Source organism: Schistocerca piceifrons, chromosome 4 (assembly GCF_021461385.2).
Source record: "Schistocerca piceifrons isolate TAMUIC-IGC-003096 chromosome 4, iqSchPice1.1, whole genome shotgun sequence".
NCBI classification, from domain to species: domain Eukaryota; kingdom Metazoa; phylum Arthropoda; class Insecta; order Orthoptera; family Acrididae; genus Schistocerca; species Schistocerca piceifrons.
The window spans coordinates 542,178,433-542,194,010 of NC_060141.1; the positions used below are offsets into that span (position 1 = coordinate 542,178,433).

The 15,578-nt window shown below is 44.4% G+C and overlaps 1 protein-coding gene across 1 annotated transcript in view; it reads left to right on the forward strand.

Annotated features, from left to right (window-relative positions):
- The window catches only part of LOC124796422 (LIX1-like protein), a 333,315-nt gene that overhangs the window by 146,734 nt on the left and 171,003 nt on the right, over window positions 1-15,578 (forward strand). Inside the window, exon 2 of the mRNA XM_047260603.1 lies at window positions 9,702-9,865. Coding sequence (XP_047116559.1) covers window positions 9,737-9,865 — 129 coding nt within the window. The 5' untranslated portion in view covers window positions 9,702-9,736. The remainder of the gene's footprint in view (window positions 1-9,701; window positions 9,866-15,578) is intronic.

Here is a 15,578-nt window from a genome sequence, read left to right on the forward strand (position 1 = left end):
ATCCCTCGTTGCTTCTTTGATGTCCAGATTGAACATTAGGTGCGAAAAGTTATAATTACTAAGAAACTTGTTATCTATCCCTTTTGTCTTTGTGATCTCAAGTCTTCCACAGATCTGTCAGATTCAATCTATCTCTTTGAAATCGACTCATATTTCTTCCATCAGGCCTTCAGATAAGTCCTTTCCCCCGTAGATTCCCCCCACCTATCCGATCTCTCTCCTTTCTTTAACAGTATAATGCCCATAGCAATCTTAAAGTTGACACTCTTGCTTTTAGCTTCACCAAAGTTTGTTTTGACTTTTCTGTATGTTAAATGACTCTTTTTGACGACCATTTCTTTTTAGATTTGTTCAAATTTTTCGTGCAGCCATTTCGCCTTGGTTTCTCTGCCGTTCCTGTTCGTTTCATTGCTAAATGACCTGTGCAGCTGTATTCCTGCCTTTTACTAAACATTTTTGTGCTTCCTTCTTTCGTTGATCGGCTGAAGTTCTATTACCCCCGGCTTCTTCGCCGTTACCTTCCTTGTACCTATAATGATCTGTCCATTTTTTTGTAATTTTCCTGTTGAGAGATATTCATTTCTCTTCAGTTGGACTGCCTACTGTAGTATTCGTTATTGTATTATTTCCAACCTTAGAGAACTTCAAATGTGTCTCATCATTCTTCAGTACATCCGTATCCCTCTTTTTTGCGCACTGATTCTTCCTGACGATTCTCTCAAACTTCAGTCTACTCTTCATCACTAATGAACTGTGATCTGAATATACACCTGCTCCTGGGTTTGCCTTACTGTCCAGAATCTTTCCTTGTCTCCCGAACTTTTCCAATTATTCCTCCTCCTCTTGCGAGTTTTGAACGGTACATTCGCCATTACTAACTGAAATTTACTGCAGAACCCAGTTATTCTTTCTCCTCTCTTATTCCTGTTACTAATCCTTTATTCTCCTAAATCTTTCTTCTATTTGTTCCCCTGATACCGCATTCCAGTCCTCCATGATTATAAAATTTACATCTCCCGTTACATAATTGGCTATCCGTTCATTATCCTCATACACTTCCTCTAACTCTTCTTCTGTTCGTGGCGTCGGCGTATGTTCCTAAACTACTGTTGATGGCATTGATTTGCTGCTGATTCTGATGAGAACAGCCCTATCGCTGATCTGTTAATAGTAACTCACTCTCTACCGTACTTCACTATCCATAACGAATGCTACTCCCGTTGCATCATTTTCGATATTACCCTATATTCATCTGACCAGAAATCTTCAAATGCCTTCTGCTTTCCATTTCACTTCCCTGACTGTCGCGATGTATATGCTGCGCCTTTGCATTTCCCATCCCAGATTTTCTAGCTTCTCTATCTCGTTCAAACCTCTGACATTGCACGCTCCGACTCGTAGAATGCTACCCTTTAGGTGGTTATTCAGTCTTTTTCTCGTGGTCATCCTCCCCCTTGGCAGGTCAAGTGATTGTAACTTAATACCGTTACGGTATGGGTTTGATTAACACTTAAGATGATCACTTTTAACGGGCAGAAAAAGACAGCCCTCAGTTTGGCTAATGACAACTGAACAACATAAAGCTGCACCTTGGTTCCAGACTCACATTAAACACGATATCTCTTTGCCAACGACTGTATGAGCTTTTAGGTTAGTCCATGACAGTGTCACGGAAAGTAGAAGCGCTTGTCACCAGTAATTTTCTTATTTGTTTTATTTAGTTAATCAGACGTCATGTAAGGCCACAGGACACTTACTGCTCACTGTATTTGAGCTTGACATATTGGTGCTGGATTGAGACTTCAACTCAGATCTCCCCTTTCGCCCTGTTTAACCCCATCCGCACAGTATAGTTCTATCATTTCGTTGTTTCCCCAAGATTACAAACTGTTCAAGATCTTCCCGAAAGGCCTGGGTCCGAAACCTGGTCCGACTGAGGAATTTTCGTCATGTCATTTCAAGCTGTAGCACGCGTGCACCAAAAGTACTTATGAATAATAACTATCATTTTTAACGTCTCTGACATGCAGGGTCCACGGATTCATGAGGTTATCTTAATACCTATACAGTCCATCCGCTCGATACAGCTTGAAACGAGACTCGTCCGACCAGGCAACATGTTTCCAGTCATCAATAGTCCAATGTCGGTGTCGACGAGCCCAGGCGAGGCGTAAAACTTTGTGTCGTGCAGTCATCAAGGGTGAACGATTTGGCCTTCGGATCCGAAAGCCCATATCGATGATGTTTCGTTGAATGGTTCGCACGCTGAAACTCGTTGATAGCCCAACTTTGAAATTTGCAGCACTTTGTGGAAGGGTTGCACTTCTATTGTATTGAACGAATCTCTTCAGTCGTCGTTGGTCTCGTTCTCGTAGGATCCTTTTCCGGCCGCAGCGATGTCGGAAATTTCATGGTTTACCGGATTCTTGATTTTCACAGTGCGCTCGTGAAATATTCGTATGGGAAAATCCTCACTTCATGGCTACCTCGGAGATGCTGTTTCCCATCGGTCGTGCGCCGACTATAACACCACGTTAAAACTCACTTAAATCTTGATTACCGGCCATTGTAGCTACTGCGCCAGACACTTGTTGTCTTATATAGGCGTTTCCGACAGCAGCGCCGTATTGTGCCTCTTTACATCTCTCTGTAATTGAATACGCATGCCTATTCCAGTTTCTTTGGGACTTCAGTGTATTATGCCATATGCACACGTTAACCCGCCTGAATAATACCATAATTAACTAAAACATTTTTGTAATAAGACCAGCGAGTTCCTGAATTGTATCGAGAGGGTAGGAATGAAGACCTCTTAAGGTTTCAATTGCATCTAGGACATGTGCAGTGTTTAAAACAGTTAAGTTATCGCTAATTCGATGTAGTTGATGCTGGTCGCGAATCAAATGCATTGTTAGAGCCGCCTCAAATGGCCAGGTCTTTATGTTCCTTAAATATCATATAAAGATTCCTGGCTGTTCGGCCATTGAGTTTAAGTGCTGCGAATCCGGTCGTATATTCAATAAGATATTGTTGACTAAGCAACTGTTGTGAGGTTTCTTCATTTTAGATAATGGGCCTACACAGTTGAGGCTGCCCCGTAAGAATAATTCCCACTCTTCATCGGTGAATGGAACAGGAAGAACTATTATCACACAACACAACAAAATCTACAAAATGGCTCTGTCTAAGCAGAGTATAGTCCTAGATGTAGAACCTTGAAGAGGTAATTCTGTAGGAAGCTTAGTATCTCAGTGTGAACACCAGAGGACACTGAAATTGCTACCGCCGCTGTATTCCTAGCAACAGCGTGTCCCTGAATGTGTAAATATTGTCAGCGGAGGGACGCCTCAGATAATAAATTATACAATACGCCAGGTGTGCCCGGAAACATGATACAAGCTCGTCTCGAGTTCCACCTTACCTCCTCCACAAGCAGGAAACCGGTCTGTCGGCCGTTAAGAGTATGATCATGGGACAACAGTAATGCGCATTTACGCGGAGAAAAAGTTTTTTTTTTCTTCTCCTTCACTAGAATTTCTCACTCTGACACGGAATGTCCGTGAGAATGAACTTTCATGGCGCCATAAAATTACATATCAGATAAGGACTGCAAAGGATACCTATTCTTCTTGTTGGTGGCTAAGCTGCAGAAGCAGAATGAACTGGCATTTTGACGTTCAAGTGGCAGAACACTGTCCGCGAAAAGATGATATACAGATTCGAGAACCAGTTGGTTACATGGGTTAAAGATATTGCGAAGGATAATTCCTGTTCACTATTCTACCACGTTGTCCGCGTGACAGTTCAACTGCGAAAGACATGAGTTGCGGCCGATAAAAGAAGACTAGGGTTTGAAATGAGACTACGGTTCCACAGTAACTCTAGGTCTTTGATTGCCAGAGATATAATGTCTGTTTCAGGACAGCGTGGACGAACTATGAGGAACGACAGTTCATGCACTCACTGAGGATTCTGTCGGTTAATATGTATGTTCTGTGCAATCAACCTTCTTTTAATAACTCGATCGTGTTAGTCTGTGTCAGGTCAGACTACGAATCCAAAGGGTTATATTTCACACCCCTGTCGGGTCTAGGATTTACTTACCACTACTTCACCTCTACCACTGATTTTTGAATGTGAGAAATGTCTCATGGGTGTCCACGTAAAACTGGCTGGTTAAATCAGTTCAAAGTGCTAATGGAGTTAACGGCCTACCTCCGCCAACAGGACTAAACCCAGTAATGAATTGTGATGATCCAGGGCAGCCTTACCTAAACCCATAGTGTACGAGTTATATGCATAACATTCCCGCGAAGTTCTGACAGTGAAGTACAACAGCTATGCACTAATTTTACTGTTATATTTTCGAAAAAAATACGAGTTGTTGTTTAGTTAGTCTTTCCTGGAACTAATGCATGCTAGAGATCTTCTTATTAATGCTTTCGGAATGAGATTTTCACTCTGCAGCGGAGTGTGCGCTGATATGAAACTTCCTGGCAGATTAAAACTGTGTGCCCGACCGAGACTCGAACTCGGGACCTTTGCCTTTCGCGGGCAAGTGCTCTACCATCTGAGCTACCGAAGCACGACTCACGCCCGGTCTCACAGCTTTACTTCTGCCAGTATCTCGTCTCCTACCTTCCAAACTTTACAGAAGCTCTCCTGCGAACCTTGCAGAACTAGCACTCCTGAAAGAAAGGATACTGCGGAGACATGGCTTAGCCACAGCCTGGGGGATGTTTCCAGAATGAGATTTTTCACTATGCAGCGGAGTGTGCGCTGATATGAAACTTCCTGGCAGATTAAAACTGTGTGCCCGATCGAGACTCGAACTCAGGACCTTTGCCTTTCGCGGGCAAGTGCTCTACCATCTGAGCTACCGAAGCACGACTCACGCCCGGTCTCACAGCTTTACTTCTGCCAGTATCTCGTCTCCTACCTTTCAAACTTTACAGAAGCTCTCCTGCGAACCTTGCAGAACTAGCACTCCTGAAAGAAAGGATATTGCGGAGACATGGCTTAACCACAGCCTGGGGGATGTTTCCAGAATGAGATTTTCACTCTGCAGCGGAGTGTGCGCTGATATGAAAGTTTTCTTATTAATGACCGTTCGTATTTCTCTAATGAACTGCTTGGTTTAATGATCGGAAATGCATAATTGGCTACAAATCTCCAGAACGTTGGAGTAGAAAATGTTCAAATGTGTGTGAAATCTTATGGGACTTAACTGTTAAGGTCATCAGTTCCTAAGCTTACACACTACTTATCCTGAATTATCCTAAGGACAAACACACACACCTCCGCCGGAACCAGCCGCACAGTTCATGACTGCAGCGCCCTAGACCGCTCGGCTAACCCCGCGCGGCGTTGGAATCGAATAATTGTCCAGCAGTGATCATTTCGCAACGATGTTCACAGTACGCATGATTTAGTTGGGTACAATAAAATAGTTTTGAACGTATTATTTGACGTGTATAAGATTTTTAAACATTTATTTTTACACAATCTCCCCCTCCTCCTTCCTTTTTATTAACCATATTAGAAAATTATTAATCCCAGTCGATCGTGCAGACAAATTCGGAACAGCTGAATTACAGTACGCCATTAGTATAAAACAACTGACGCTCGGAAAAGCTGTAGTTGATCAGGGCATCAAAATCGATTCAGACCTAACGAAAACACGACAGCGACAATTGGTGTTCGGAGTTCGGTTTCCCTCTTCCGACAGTCGTGTTTACTGTAAATCTTGTGAATGCGGTGTAGCCGCAGTCTGTACTCGTGCATTGCTCTTCAGACTGTTGCCTGACCTGTGCCTGTAGAATACGGTAGAACACATGTTCCGATTGCAGGTGAATTACTAAAATTGACATCACACTTTCCACCATCAATATACACAGAACGAAATCTCCGTGGTCCTCAAAGGTGTCGGCAAAGTACTTGTGATGAGGTCTCCTGTTCGATACTTGTAGATACGTCGAGTATTTCTTACCATTCCCTTTCTCTTCACAGTAACACACAGTCATGTAAGTGTGCTGAAACACTGTGCCCTAAACTGTACATGTAAACGAAATTTCTTGCAGTACACTAAAGTCTAGAAACCTGAAAAATTAACGGCAAGTTGATTGTGGTGTGTAATAAACGCACCCCACACATGAACAATACTCATAAAACGTAGTTAAAGAGGTTATATTCCTCAGCAAATTAATTATACACTGTCTGTGAACTACTGTCCCTTAACATTTGCCCCCCAAGCATCTTTTAGTATTCTAAATTCTCATCTGGAGACTTGTACATACAAGATGTAACTGACATTTGTCCAGAAGATTATGACGATATGACAGTTATACGGGAGGCTAAAACGGACTTCTCTTTTCAGTATACTGAAGTTATACCTACAGTAGAGAATGGTATACAAATTCGTGAAGATCGTGTGCCATCGTATCGGACTGAAAGTAGATAAATAATTTCCTCATTCCACGTCAGACCTATCAAACTACCACATTATCAGTGTTAAACAGATGAAGTAAGGAACGAAATAGGAGTTTCACGTATTTTTGAAAACTGTCATTAATAACGGGAAATAATATTCATTTTTCCTTTAAAATATGCACTTCAGTTGCAATATACAGAGTGTCCCACTCAAACTTCCCTGATTTGAAAGGCCCAGGGAAAGAAAACCACAGTACATACAACAATGAAAAATGCACCACATTGTAGAGCAGCTCAAAGAATTTATTTGTTTATGATCAATACTTCTCTACATTTTAACCATTTGTAGCACGAAGAACATCGAGTCTATATTCTATTTCTTTCCAAGTTCTTTGTAACATTTCTTGTGTTATTGTTGCAATCGCATTAGTGATACGATGTCGCAACGTAGGAATATCGGCCACTTTGGTCGCATACACGCGGTCCTTCACGAATCCCCACATGAAGAAATCAGGCGGCGTAATGTCGGGTGAACGTGGGGCCAGGCAATGGGTCTTCCACGTCCGATCCAACGACTGGGAAATGTCCTATCCAGGAACTTGCCAACAGCCGTTGACTAATGCGGCGGAGCTCCATCTGATGTTGGGTTGCAAGTCTTGTATCTGAGGGTACACAAACTGCTCCAACATGTTCAGATACACTGACCCATTCACTGTTGGTTACAGAAAGAAGGGGACTGATGACCTTCGCTGTTTAGTCCCCCTTAAACACCCCCCCCCCCCCCCCCCCCAACGCAAAGAAGAATGGCCCAACAATCTTGTAGTGCATTACCCCACACCAGATGTTTAGTTTAGGGCTATCACGAACATGTTCAATGAGAACGTGCGGATTTTGCGAACTCCAAATCCGACATTATGTCTATTAACCCTTCCTGATATATGAAAGGTTGCGTCATCTGAGAATAAACATCTTTCATATCAATATGCTGCAGCATATCCACAGCAAATTGTTGTCGGCGTGATTTGTCTTTTGGCGTCAGATGTTGCAGAATTTGCACTTTCTAAGCACACATATGAAGACACTGGCGAACTACACGATGCAATGTTGATCGAGGTACATCAAGTTGTCTACATGCTTGACGAATTGACTTATGTGGGCTTCTGAGAAACGTTTGTCTGATGTGCTCCACTGTTTCCTCTGAAACTCCGTAACGTGCATCGCCAGAATGTTTCAGAACACTTCCTGTTGCTAGAAACTTCCTATACCATTCCTTAATTGTTTTCACATCAGGTGGATCACATTCATACACACGACGATAATTTCTTTGCACAGTAATCGGCGATTTTGTTTCTGTAAACCACACTACTGCTTGCGCGCACAGCTGTGAAGTCGGCATTTTCACTTCATGCGACCATTCTGCACTCTGGCGACGATACTTGGCACTTCTAAAGATGGAATATAAATACTTTGAGATGCTCTACAATGTGGTGCATTTTTCACTGTAGTTTCTACTGTGGTTATACTTTCCTGGGTCCTTGAAATCAGGGAGGTTTGAGTGGGACACCCTGTACATTTCAATGTACGAGGGCGTGCTGAAAAATAATGCCTCAGAAGTTTTATGCGAAACTAAATTTATTATTTATACATCTTTATTCTTCATGCCTACATCTTTCTTCTTCATGTCTGCATATTTATTTCTCAACATGGTCTCCCTGGCGACGAACACATTTCTCCCAACGAGAGACCAGTTTCTTGATACCGTCGCTGTAGAATATTTGATTTTGTTGATTGAGATATAACCTCACCTCTGCTTGCATCGCTTGATCACTAATAAAAGTGTAGTCCTCGTAAGTGTTCTTTGAGTTTTGGAAACATGAAAATCAGATGGGGCCAAGTCGGGACTGTATGGAGGACGATCGATGACAGTGAACCCAAGTCACCGGATTGTTACAGATGTTGCAGCCCTCGTGTGTGGTGTGGCGTTGTCACGCTGGAGAGGCTGCTCCATGTGTGGACAGTTCGAAACTCGATTACAGAACTCTGTTTCTCATCCACCGAGACAGTTACGTTACACTCCGTCATGCTGCACGCTACAATTTGGAGCACTCTAGCGGCAGTGGATTGCAACTTGCGTCAGCGAGAGGCAAAGTCGACCGAGCAATGTGCATGACATGTAATACCTCAAGCGATATAGACAATAGAGCAGAAAAATTCGGAGGCATTACTATCCAGCACGCGCTCCTACATTGTCCAAATTCTGCGAAGAAAATACGTGCGAAAAAAGTCGCCGTGATAAACGAAAATTTTATATTAGACGTCCTATAAAGAAAATCTTAACCTCCAGCGAAGTACAGAAAGATAGGTTGGAGTGCATAAAATGCGGGCAGCAAAACCATTCTGGTAGCTATGTACTTATATGGATATGGTGTCTGTTCTTTCAGACATGTCTGACACAAGACACCATTGATGACCTGCAGCCGTCTAGAAAGAAATTACAGTTATATATTAATACCTTCAGCCGCTGACGGACGTTGATATATATCAACGGGGACAGGTGAAAATGTGTGCCCCAATCGGGACTCGAACCCGGGATCTCCTACTTACATGGCAGACGCTCTATCCATCTGAGCCACGGAGGGCACAGAGGATAGCGCGACTGCAGGTACTATCTCGCTCACGCCTCCCGCGAGACCCACATTCTCACCTTATATGTCCACACACTACATTCGTAGTGTCCCACCCCAACACACTCATTACTCGTGGAAGACATTCTTACCAAGTCCCGTAAGAGTTCGGGGAATATGTGTGCATCCGCACATACTTATATGCATATACTTATATGCATATGGTGTTTGTTCTTTTGGATATGTTTTCCATGGTTATGATTTATGTGTTGTTGTTCCTTCGAATTTCTACTTCAGAACACATCACCAACAGACGATTTGGGCAGGTCAAGGATGGTTGAAATGTCCCTGATGGATTTGTTACTCAGATGCCATCCTGTGACTACTCCACGATTGAAGTTACCGAGCACTCGTGACCGAACCATTCTGCCTTAACTGTTTCTCTACTGACAGCAAAATAATTCTCATCTCCTTTTACACTATCTTGGGGTTCTGCCTCTTGTAACATCTAATGGTCATTACACAGGGATGTCTGGATAATTTTGATAAGGTAGCGCAGGTGCATCATCCAACCGCACGATGATACGTGCAGTAGAAGTGAAAGGGAGACAGGCCACTAAAACATGGTCCGGTGTGGTGTTGTTGCAGTGAACGTGGTGGAGGCGCTGCAGGAGTTCTGGCAGATGAAGCAGGCGCGCGGCGCCGACCTGCGCAACGGCGCGCTCGTCATCTACGAGTCGGTGCCCGCCTCCAGCCCGCCCTACGTCTGCTACGTCACGCTGCCCGGCGGCTCCTGCTTCGGAAGCTTCCAGGTAAGCCAGCAACTCACCTGCCTGCCGAAAGCTGCGTATGCCACACCACTACCGCACTGTACCTCACGCCTATTGTTTTACACTGCCCGTTTCGGCAGTCACGCGATGAACTGAAACAGTTTTAATAGTTCGTCTGCTTCATCCACACTTCGATAAAGACCTTCTCCAAACTTTTCACTGCGTTATGGTAGTCAGCGATACGCTTCCATGTTGCTCGTGTTTTTTAGTCTTCTGGAATCCAGCAAAGAACTCTTTGGTCCTTCTGTAACGTATCATTTCCCGGCTATGTCTGTGTTTTCTTGTTCGGTTTCTGAAGGAAGTGGGCTACCTTCAGCCTCATGTTAATATGCTTTCCTTTGCCTAATCATCTTAAAATACTGATTATTTAAGGAATCGAACGCCCATGTATAAATCAGCACGATTTAAGAAAGGCTAGTTATTCACGCATCTCAATGTTTTTGGCGTTGTATCTCGTTAACCATACGTCTCACAATGATACTATTTTGCTCAAACACTCAGTGATATATGCATATATAGCACCGGTATTGAGCAAGTAATAAATGAAGGCTGCATACCTGATGCTGAAGTTTGACTGCTTCTTTTTGTGGTGGTGTGGGTGGGGATTGGGTGGGGTGTTAGAGAGAAAAGTTTTCGTACAAGTTTGAAATTAAATGTGTAAAGTTTTTTGAAAATAGCTAATTGATCTCATTCCAGTACTGGATGAATACAGTCCAGGTATACCGCGTGATCAAAAAGTCAGTATAAATTTGAAAACTTAATAAACCACGGGATAATGTAGATAGAGAGGTAAAAATTGACACACATGTTTGGAATGACATGGGGTTTTATTAGAACAAAAAAAAGTTCACAAATGTCCGACAGATGGCGGATGGCGCTGGACAGCAAAACGTCAGTGACTGCGCATGACAATCGTGTATAAAAGGAGCTGTAATGAGAGAGAGAATCAGATGCGCCAGCAGTCGCAGCATGTTGACGTTACCTGAAAAGGCGCTTTTGGTGAAGCTGTATTATCAGAATGGGGAAGATTTCTTGCGCGCGTCGTTTAGTGATGATCGTGTGCTCAGCCTCCACTTTCGTCATGCTTGGCCTCCCAGGTCCCCAGACCTCAGTCCGTGCAATTATTGGCTTTGGGGTTACCTGAAGTCGCAAGTGTATCGTGATCGACCGACGTCTCTAGGGATGCTGAAAGACAACATTCGACGCCAATGCCTCACCGTAACTCCGGACATGCTTTACAGTGCTCTGCACAACATTATTCCTCGACTACAGCTATTGTTAAGAAATAATGGTGGACATATTGAGCATTTCCTGTAAATAACATCGTCTTTGCTTTGTCTTACTTTGTTATGTTAATTATTGCTATTCTGATCAGATGAAGCGCCATCTGTCGGACATTTTTCGAACTTTTGTATTTTTCGGTTCTAATAAAACCCCATGTCATTCCAAGCATGTGTGTCAATTTGTACCTCTCTATCTACATTATTCCGTGATTTATTCAGTTTTCAAATTTATACTGACTTTTTGATTACCCAGTATATGCGCTGTCAGTTACGTTGCCTGAAGCCAAACACTATGTTTCTAACTGTAATGCTTGTCTTTTTTAACACAGACTTATTTTATTTCAGGTAAGTTTGTACCTCTTAATAAGCAGATTATGACGCCATTTTAAATTGTTGAATTCGGTCAATGATTTTGCGAAATATTGAAAATCAAATATTTGTTCCCTCTGCACGATGTTGCATAGGCAACCTGCAATTCGTATCGGGTTCAAATGGTTCAAATGGCTCTGAGCACTATGCGACTTAACTTCTGAGGTCATCAGTCGCCTAGAACTTAGAACTAATTAAACCTAACTAACCTAAGGACATCACACACATCCATGCCCGACGCAGGATTCGAACCTGCGACCGTAGCAGTCGCCCGGATCCAGACTGTAGCGCCCAGAACCGCACGGCCACTCCGGCCGGCGGTATTGGGTTCTGGGATAGCAGTGTAATAATATACATTGATCAGCCGCAACACTGTAATCACCGACGTACTACCGATATAAACCCTTCCAGGCGATAGCAGTGTCACCTGGCGAGGAATGAGTGCTGGTCAGACACACGCACGGTGCATTTAATATTAGTGAGCGTGGTGTCCGTGTGTAGAACGGGCAAGGTGCGCGGTCTACCTGAGATTCACCGAGAGCAGGCTGTGACGGCCAGGAGGCTCGCCACTAGCATTTCGGAAGCTGCACGACTTGCCAGATGTTCGAGGAGTGCTCTGGTGAGTGTCCTCAAAATGTGCCGAAACCGGGGTTGGGCGGCCACCCCTCGTTACCGAAGTCGGACATCGTAGGTTGGGCAGATTGGTAAAACAGGACAGGCGGTGAACTGTCGCGGAACTAACCTAAGACTTTAATGCGGGGCAGAGTACAAGTGTGTCTGAACGCACTGTGCACCGAATACTACTAACGACGGCCCTCGCGGCAGGCGACGCGCCCACGTGCCAATGTTAACACCACGACATGGGCAGCTACTACTGAAATAGGGACGTGACCATCGGCACTGGATGTTGGCGCAGAGGCAGAGCGTTGAATAGTCTGATGAATCCCGATATCCGCCGGCCGCAGTGGCCGAGCGGTTCCAGGCGCTTCAGTCTGGAACCGCGCGACCGCTACGGTCGCAGGTTCGAATCCTGCGTTGGGCATGGATGTGTGTGATGTCCTTAGGTTAGTTAGGTTTAAGTAGATCTAAGTTCTAGGGGACTGATGACCTCAGATGTTAAGTCCCATAGTGCTCAGAGCCATTTGAATCCCGATATTCTCTTCATCATGCCAATGGGTGAGAGTGAATCCGTCGTCTCCGAGGGGAACGGCTCCTTGACACCTGTACTGCGAGACGGAGACAAGCTGTCCGCTCTCCGTTATGCTCTGCGGAACAATCACGTGGGCGTCCATCGGTCCAATGGAGCTCATGTAAGGCACCAAGACGGCCAAGCAGTACCGTACACTGGTTGCAAACCACGTACACCCCTTCATGACGATCATTTTTTCCTCCGGCAGTGTCATTTTTCAACGAGATGATACCCAATGTCACGATCCCAGGAGTGTGATGGAGTGGTTCTGGGAACAGCGTGGCGATTTCCAATTGAAGTGCTGGCCCCGGATCTGAGCCCGATCGAATATATCTGGGATGTGGTTGAACGTGGCGTCAGAGCTCACCCCCTCCCCCTCCCACACCACCATCACCCCTGCTTCCCAGAGTTTACCAGAGTTGTGTGTGAAATACCTCCAACGGTCTACCAATGCCTCGTTGCTTCCATGCCACGAACGTCGCCGCTCGCAGCCGAGCCAAAGGTGGACATATTGGCTATTAGACATGTGATCATGAGGTTGTGGCTGATCACTGTGGATTGGTAGTGGTCTGGGCATACGAGGCTACTTCAAGCTCGAATGATTCTCTCTATAACAGCCTCCGTTTTCCGACACTCGCAGAAAAACTTCTGAAAGCCTCTGACAGGAAGCAGTCTTTACGGAAGCGCTACTAGAGGGAGCAAAGAATTCCCAGTGAAGGCGCCTGTACTCTGCTCTTGGTTCTGGATGATTGGAAGTGCTAAATATTAGTATTGTGCGGCGTTTAGTGAACTCCAGGGAGTGGATGCGCTAATTCATGAGTATTACTGGTTTCTTTGTTCGGGGACTTAGTAATTCACGAAGTTTTTCTTCGGAAAAATGGTTCAAATGGCTCTGAGCACTATGGGACTCAACTTCTGAGGTCATCATTCCCCTATAACTTAGTACTACTTAAACCTAACTAACCTAGCGACATCACACACATCCATGCCCGAGGCAGGATTCGAACCTGCGGCCGCAGCGGTCTCGCGGTTCCAGACTGTAGCGTCTAGAACCACTCGGCCACTCCGGCCGGCTTTCTTCGGAAAGCTGAGAGAAGTGGCAAGGGCGATTGCCGTGATTGGGTGTGGACTGCTCAACGTTTTTGCTTATTTGGAAGGAATGCTTCCAGTCAGCAAGCGAGCAGTGCTCCATAGTTGAGGGTGCTAAAACTGAGTTGTGGAACCAAGTAGCTAGTTGGACGTTTCCTTTTTTAGTGAACGAGACGGCTTTGTCGAGGTTTTTAATTGAACCCGATGAACTATGTCCGTTTCCGTGGAAACATTGAACGATATTCTCGCTTTGTTATTGTGGAGATAATCGGCGGCAGTTACTGGGAACCAGTTGGAGGCGACTTATGAACTATTAGCTGTATATATATTACAGTCCAGCAGCCGGATCTCCGAACATTGCTGGAAACGGTAGGATTGCTACAAGGCTCTTAATTATTAACTCTAGAGTAGCGAGCTCGACCCTGTCTCGCAAGTCAAAGAGAAACTGGCAACCCATATTTAGCCTAACTGGATGTGGTGGCGCAAACAGTTAATCCGTTTACGCCAATAAACCCTTCAGATTAAATCTGCGGAACACTGTTTCCCGCAATTTGTCTTCCTTGCCGCACCCTGCTAAGAGCGTGGAACTTGATGCGGCCCTGTGAGACCAGAGGAACAGACGAAAGGAACGTTTCAATCCTACAGCCATCCCCAGCTGTCTCCCCCACCCACACACACATCATTTTCGTTTTGATTACAGTCGTTGCTACGTCTTATCCTCCAGTGTCTTTTCTATTCCCCTCTATTCTTTCCGTTTTTCCGTCGCACCTAGTAATACCCAATTCACTGATAAATTCTGTTTTTGAAATGATTTTCGCGTCCAGACGCCACATATCACTAATACATGTTAATACTGTTAATATACGCTGTTCGCAATCTTTCCTTTTCAGACACAGCAGAAGTTATTTTCAAAAACCCCATTTAGTTTTTTTACGTTTATCGTTATTCTCTTTTTGCCAATTCCAGGGACGTATTTAGGATCTATATATCTCTAGGCTGCACCTGTGTGCGAATTCTACCAGGGGAAGTTGTATGATAACAACCTTCAAAACAGAATTTTAGACCAGTTTTCAAATTAAAAGCCAATAAAGCAGCATTTAAGGTTTATGAACTGTATAAAATTTTAATATAAAACCTAGAATTTAACTAATGGTTGTGAGCAACACTTTCACTTCCAATCCTTGTTTATATAATGCATGGTTATTTTAATTACTCTCGAATACAGACGTAACAAAATGAAACAAATATTTCCCAACTTTTCATTTTCTAACGCGGCAAGGCGTAGAAAGTACAGGGTTATTCGTTAGAATCTCTGGAGTTTCGAAAGTCGGCTGTGGAAAAACAACATGACATTATAAAAACAGAACAAACATCAGTGGACAGAGCATGTCTCCAACTTTGTAACTCACATTACATGTGTGACACGGGAAACCTCAATGTTCGCGTGCGGTTCACTGACACGAACTGTCCCGCAAAGCGCAACAGCAGCCCACTTTGCAAATTTGTACAACGGGTCGCCTATTTGCAGGCGCGAACTACACTGAAGAGCCAAAGAAACTGGTACACCTGCCTAATATCGTACAGGGCCCCCGCGAGCACGTAGAAGCGCGCAACACGACGTGACAGAGGCTCAACTAATGTCTGAAGTAGTGCTGGAGGGGAATGACACCATGAATCTTGCAGGGTTGGGTTTGGGGGAAGAGACCAAACTGCGAGGTCATCGGTCTCATCGGATTAGGGAAGGACGAGAAAGGAAGTCGGTCGT